General features: G+C 41.7%; 1 protein-coding gene across 1 annotated transcript; it reads left to right on the top strand.

Annotated features, from left to right (window-relative positions):
• Nucleotides 1–3,871: 3,871 nt before the first annotated feature.
• Nucleotides 3,872–6,152, top strand: ccr9a (chemokine (C-C motif) receptor 9a). The gene is made up of 3 exons (XM_036597530.1): nucleotides 3,872–3,933; nucleotides 4,130–4,201; nucleotides 4,384–6,152. Exons 2-3 carry the CDS (start codon nucleotides 4,145–4,147, stop codon nucleotides 5,440–5,442), a joined length of 1,116 nt encoding a protein of 371 aa, XP_036453423.1. The 5' UTR covers nucleotides 3,872–3,933; nucleotides 4,130–4,144; the 3' UTR covers nucleotides 5,443–6,152.

A 6,152-nucleotide genomic window follows, 5' to 3' on the forward strand; every position in this document is an offset into this window, starting at 1 on the left:
ATGATCAAGTGGACCAATAAAATGGACATTGAGAGTAGATACAAGGTAATTGTGCTTAACAAGGTGGCCACTGAATGTAGGATGTTCAAAGAAAACTCCACAAGTCTTTTTGTTTTCAGTACTCGAATATATTTCCTTATATGTCTTATATATATTTCTTATCTTATTATATATAAATATATACATATATGAATGTCTTTGTATATAGGACTGGAAATACTGGAGCATGTGAAAGTTCATGTGTTTTGGTATTGGCCACCTACGTGGTGGATAGAAGAGAAGTGACAAAAGGTGAGTGGGCGTGCGCAACAGGGCATTGTTCCTCAATATACTTTATCGTGGTATGAGTGTATCGTGCAAATGCCCACCGCAGGATGTTCCAGTGAGTTTTGGCTGGTTTAGAAGGACAATCATTACTTTTACCTCCCTGCCTCCTCAGAACTGAAGTTAGTTCTGTCACGCAAACTGAGTCATCGTTAGGGATGTCCCCTAAGTCAAGTTTCACCTGTGATCTAAGCAGAGGATGCTTTGCATTCCTGATATGTCATCAACACAGCTTTCATGTTGTCAAGTGACAGTTATGAATGTACTGGTAGAGATAACTCCTGTTTGAATCTAGCCTGTGCCATTTGCCAAGTTATCCTTGTCGCTATGTAGCATAAACCTCTAGTCATATAAAAACGATGTATGCCTTCTATACGCATTCTGTTTGTTTTTTTCTCATTACTAGCTCGATCATAGTATATATTACAATTCTCTACTCTGTAATGGATCAGTATGAGAACAGTATGAAGAACAGTATGAAGTTTAAAACAGTAAAGTGTACATGCATAAACCTGTGATTTATTTATTATTATTGCTAAATGGGGTCAGTGGAAGGGAACATTTTGTGGTTTGTCGAGCAGTGGGTAGATGGCAGACATAGACATTACTAAATTTATCAAGTGGTTTAATGCAACATCTGCTGTGTTAATACTGACATTTATTCATAATGTCATCTCTAAACGGTGGCAAAAAAATGTCTTGCATGAGAGACAGATAAATACAATAATCTGGCCCCTTTTCAAAGGGGAACTGATGCTTTATGCTCAGGAAATGGCGTAATATAGCAGCAAAAAATAAGGGAGATGTGTCTGGGTGATATTAGACACTGATGCAGCTTAGAAGAAAAACAGGATGTCTGTAATGCATGAAAACCCAAACATTTACAGAGGATCTACACTCCAAGTACTTCTGCATCTCTACGATTAGTGACAGCCTCCAAAACTTAAGACCCTGTGGTCCTATGGACCCAATGTATGAGAGACTAAAGGCCAGAGCACACTGACCCAGTGTCCTCCAGCAAACACAAGGAAACCCAACTGTTCTGTGGGTGTGCCAGACCTGTGTGTGATTGTTGGGAGTCTCCATTTACATTCTACATTCTATGGTTTTAGAACATTCTTCCTCCACTGAAACTGTTCTAGAGTGTTTTCCCTGCACTGACACCATTCTGTAATGTTCTCTCGTAGTTGACACTGATCTAGAACGTTCTTCCCATTCACTTTCCAGGAATGCATTTCCCAATTCACTTTGTTCTAGAATGCTCTTTCCCATTTGCACTGTTCTAGAATGTTCCCTTCCTCTTTGCACTGTTCCAGAATGTTCTCCCTCCATTGACTCTCTTCTACAATGTTCTCCCTTCATTGACAATGTTCTACAGTGTTCTCCATCCATTGACACTGTGCTACAATGTTCCCCCCATTCACACTAAGTCATTTGGATACATTCATATTCTGAAACACTTAAAAGTCAGTTGTTCACATTAGAATGTTGGTGTTTGTTGAGCAGTGTTGGGTCAGTGGGCCATGACCTTATTTCTTTTTTGACCAGTCATCTACTTCTGCAGCACAGACTCTGTACCATACAATGTCACATGCATTTGCGTGACTGACCAGACAAATAAACAAACCTTGAAAAACAACCCAAAAGGAGAAGGTGATACAATTATATGTTCCTTGTTCTGCGGTTCCCTCTTCGTCTGGTTGAAACCGGCGTCACGTCACTGAGGTTGCTCATTTCTCTGACGTCTTTATTGTTTAAAGGGAAACAAAAAATTACACCTTGAGAGGTCAAAGCCTTGGTCATGCTCTCTGACCAAAACAGACATGCTGAGGTATGAATTAACCAAAGGTCTATCTCATTGCTGTTTATAGATTCAATATAATATAGTACACAATGTATTGAAACCCTGATACACGCATACCCCACAACACTATCATGCACCTATCAATTCAGTGCTGTGTTGAAAAAGGTCCACCAGGAAGTAATATCTGGTTAGTGGTGCTTCTACAGTTGTTCCACTCCATTAATGGATGGGATAGATGAAAAATAGTAGCAAAAATGGGCTATAGTGAGTAACTGTAAACCTACGAAGTGCACTAAGGAAACCAAATTTAGCATGGGTACAACTCATGGATTGTAACCATACTGCACTGTACCGCACTGCCCAGTGGAAAACCATTATAAATGTTCAAAGGTCTGTAGACACCTGCTCATCTAATGTTTCTTCTGAAATCAAAGATATTACTGCATTCACCGTTTCAACTGAGGGAAGGCTCTATATTGGAGGTATTCAAATCCAGACTTTGAATCTGGTTTCCAGTCCTGGATTTTGTAATTGTAATTGATTACAAAATCTAGGACTGATCCAGGATCCAGAGTTGAACACATCTGTGCTAGATGTTGGAACACTGCTGTGAGGATTTGACTGCATATTAATGCTGTAAGATTAAGATCACAAATGCCACTCCTACTCCACTTCAAGTTCCACTGCTCCACTGCCCAATGCTGTATATGCCTAATATGCCTCTAGTCAACTCTTGGCATTGTCCCTGGTATCTTAGGCTCATGTATGCTTTATTGAACACATTTATCAGCTGAAATCACTAATTAGAATAGGTGTCTGGATAAGTCTGGATATATGGTTAATCTTGAAACAATGCTATTGTAAGATAATACAGAGCTTTCTCTCTCTCCCCCTTGTATACGTGATCTCCTTGCTTGTGGACTTGATGGACAGCTTTAATATGATTTTTTGCATGAAAATGTGCTCATTATGGCCTATAGTAGTCTAATTGAGGAGCAGAAGCATGATGATTTGTCTGCTCTCCAGCTGCCAACACCAGCAGATAATAACTCCAATGATGGAAAGCCCCAAGCAATGGCAGCGGAACTGGCTGTTAAGAGCAGGCTTATTAAACTAATGTCACAGAATCATCAGATTTCAATCCTCAAGACATCTGCTTGCGTGTCCAGATGCAGTAACCATATACCCACCCATTCAACCACAAGCCTGGAAAATAGGCGCTGGCTCTGTTCCTGGAGGTATGTTTTATACCCCTTGTCACTCAGCACACTGTGGGAATTTGATCTTATATGAGAAACTTGGAGTCAGTGGCAGAATCGGGAGAATCTTGCTCAAAAATGCATCGTGCCCAGTGGCTCTACTTGATGTCTGCCCTTCTTCGATATGACTGTGCAAAGTCAGTGTGCATTCTGATGCAGTCTTGCATCATAAAAAGACACGACAAAAAATGATACTAGTAATAGTCATACTACTCAAGTGCTCTTCAAGAGCTTATATATATTCTTAACCCTATCAGACTGAGTGGTAGCTCAACCTGACGCAATTGCCTGTAGCTATTTTTATGTGTTGATCATTAATTTCTCGAAAAAATGATGAAAAATTAGGAAGTTATATAAGTTTATAAAGCGCGGGCTTTGTTGGGGGTGACTACTGAAAGCGAAGGAAAAAAAACCTTGCATACAATGTGCGTCACTCTGTGGTTAAACCGACAACCTTAAAAGCTTCTGCAAAACAGACAGAGCGAGACAAAGACTCAGCAGCACAGACGCATTGGTATCACCCCTTTCACTCTCACAGACAGACGGGTAAGTGACATAAAAAAACATCATTCAAAGGGGTAACTACATAAGGAAAATGCTTTAATCACTTCAAAATCAAATTTTAACTGGTGATTTTATATTTTCTTATGGTGATTTCATATTTTCATAAGTCTCTGAAGTTACTCTGGTTATCATTGCAAAAGTAAATTGACGTAAATGTTTACCTGTTTTTTTTTTCTAGATTTCAGAGAAAATCATGATAAATATGACGGAAGCCTTGACCACAATGTTCACAGCAACAGTCACTCCAAATGTAAGTAGAATTAGAAATGAAAAACAAATCAGTGCATGATAAAAATGACTAGCTGAATGCAGACATTGCTAATTTGTATCTCTGAAAAAGTTCGTTCATTTGTCTAAAATGTCTGTAATAAAACAGTTATATTGCTTATGTGATGTTGTTTTTATGAACCTTTCCCCTTTCTATCTCCATAGGAGGATTATGGGAGTGGTACCACCACTGAAGATTATGACGACTTCGACCTCGACTCCCCTTGTGACAAGAGCATAGTGCGAAACTTTCGCAAGTACTATGAGCCTCCTCTCTACTGGCTCATCGTCATCCTTGGCTCTGTGGGAAACCTGCTTGTGATCTGGATCTACACGCAGGTCAAAAACCGCCTGAAGACCATGACGGACGTCTATTTGCTGAACCTGGCCGTGGCTGACCTGCTTTTCCTGTGCACGTTGCCCTTCTGGGCGGCCGACGCTGTTAACGGCTGGACCTTTGGCTGGACTCTGTGCAAGGGCATGTCAGCGCTCTACAAGGTCAACTTCTTTAGCAGCATGCTCCTGCTTACCTGCATCAGCGTGGACCGCTACATTGTGATTGTGCAGACCACTAAGGCGCAGAACTCTAAGGAGCTGCGCCTTACCTACAGCAAGTACATCTGCATGTTTGTGTGGCTGCTGGCCGTGGTGCTGAGCGTTCCGGAGATCATCTTCGCCAGTACCAAAGTGGACTCGGAAGGCAACAGCTTCTGCACCATGATCTACTCAAACAACGAGAACAATCGCACCAAGATCCTGGTCCTGGCCCTGCAGATCAGCATGGGTTTCTGCATCCCATTGCTGGCGATGATCTACTGCTACAGCAACATCATCTACACTTTGCTCAAGGCCAGGAACTTCGAGAAGCACAAGGCCCTGCGCGTCATCCTGGCTGTTGTGGCCGTCTTCGTCCTCTCTCAGCTGCCCTACAATAGCATGCTGGTGGTGGAGGCGACACAGGCTGCCAACACGACCATCACAGAGTGTGACAAGGTCAAAAGTTTTAACATTGCCACACAGGTCATGAAGAGCGTGGCCTACACGCACTGCTGCCTCAACCCATTCCTGTACGCCTTTGTTGGTGTGCGATTCCGAAAAGACTTGATCAGACTGTTCCGCAGGAATGGGTGTCTGCGTACCAGTGGAAAGAGCATCAAGCAAGGAGCCCCACTGCGCTCTTCTGTTATGTCAGACGCGGACAGCACCATGGCTCTCTCGTTGTAAGACTGGCTGCAGGGCGTTTCAGTGGTTCAGGAGATGTCAGCATTTGCATCTGTCCTTGATGGGCAGCATCTGAACTGTGACTTCAAGAATGGGACTCATAGCACTTTGTGCCAGAAAGTTGACAGAAACATGACTTTCAGGGGGTCATAGTTGACCAAGAGAGACATCTCCTTTTGAGAAAGTGCTCACCAAAATGGGATGAATTTGTCACGCCCAGAATGTTGTGGATAAGGGTGTGGTCCTCTGCCATTTGCTGAACAATGTGAATGCTGAACCTAGTCTAAGGTGTATTCATGGAATACATAGTATAGGAAATGCACATGGACTGTTTGGTGACTACTTCGTTTTTTGAATGTAAGGATATTATCAATATCCAAGTTGGCATTATTTTTTCAGTTTTGTATGTTGTAAAGTAATATGTTACATTATGTTACACTGAGTAATGTACAAAATGCTTCTTTAGTGTTCTCAGTGGGAGATTCTACGCTGAATGTTTCCCCTCGTGGGTTTCAGGATTGCATAGGGCCTCTATGTTTTGGTGCAAGAACGTTGTGCTTGAACTTCAGTCAGTATCATCTTTTTTATCCTCACTGTGCTTGTATTCACTGAACAATAAGTGTAATGCGAAACTGAGCCAATGTTCTTATATACTTGCTGCTTTTTTGTATTACGAGACTGAATTAAATTCCAGTCAAAATTGATGTTTTTTA

This window comes from Colossoma macropomum, unplaced genomic scaffold (assembly GCF_904425465.1).
Source record: "Colossoma macropomum unplaced genomic scaffold, Colossoma_macropomum, whole genome shotgun sequence".
Classification (NCBI taxonomy): domain Eukaryota; kingdom Metazoa; phylum Chordata; class Actinopteri; order Characiformes; family Serrasalmidae; genus Colossoma; species Colossoma macropomum.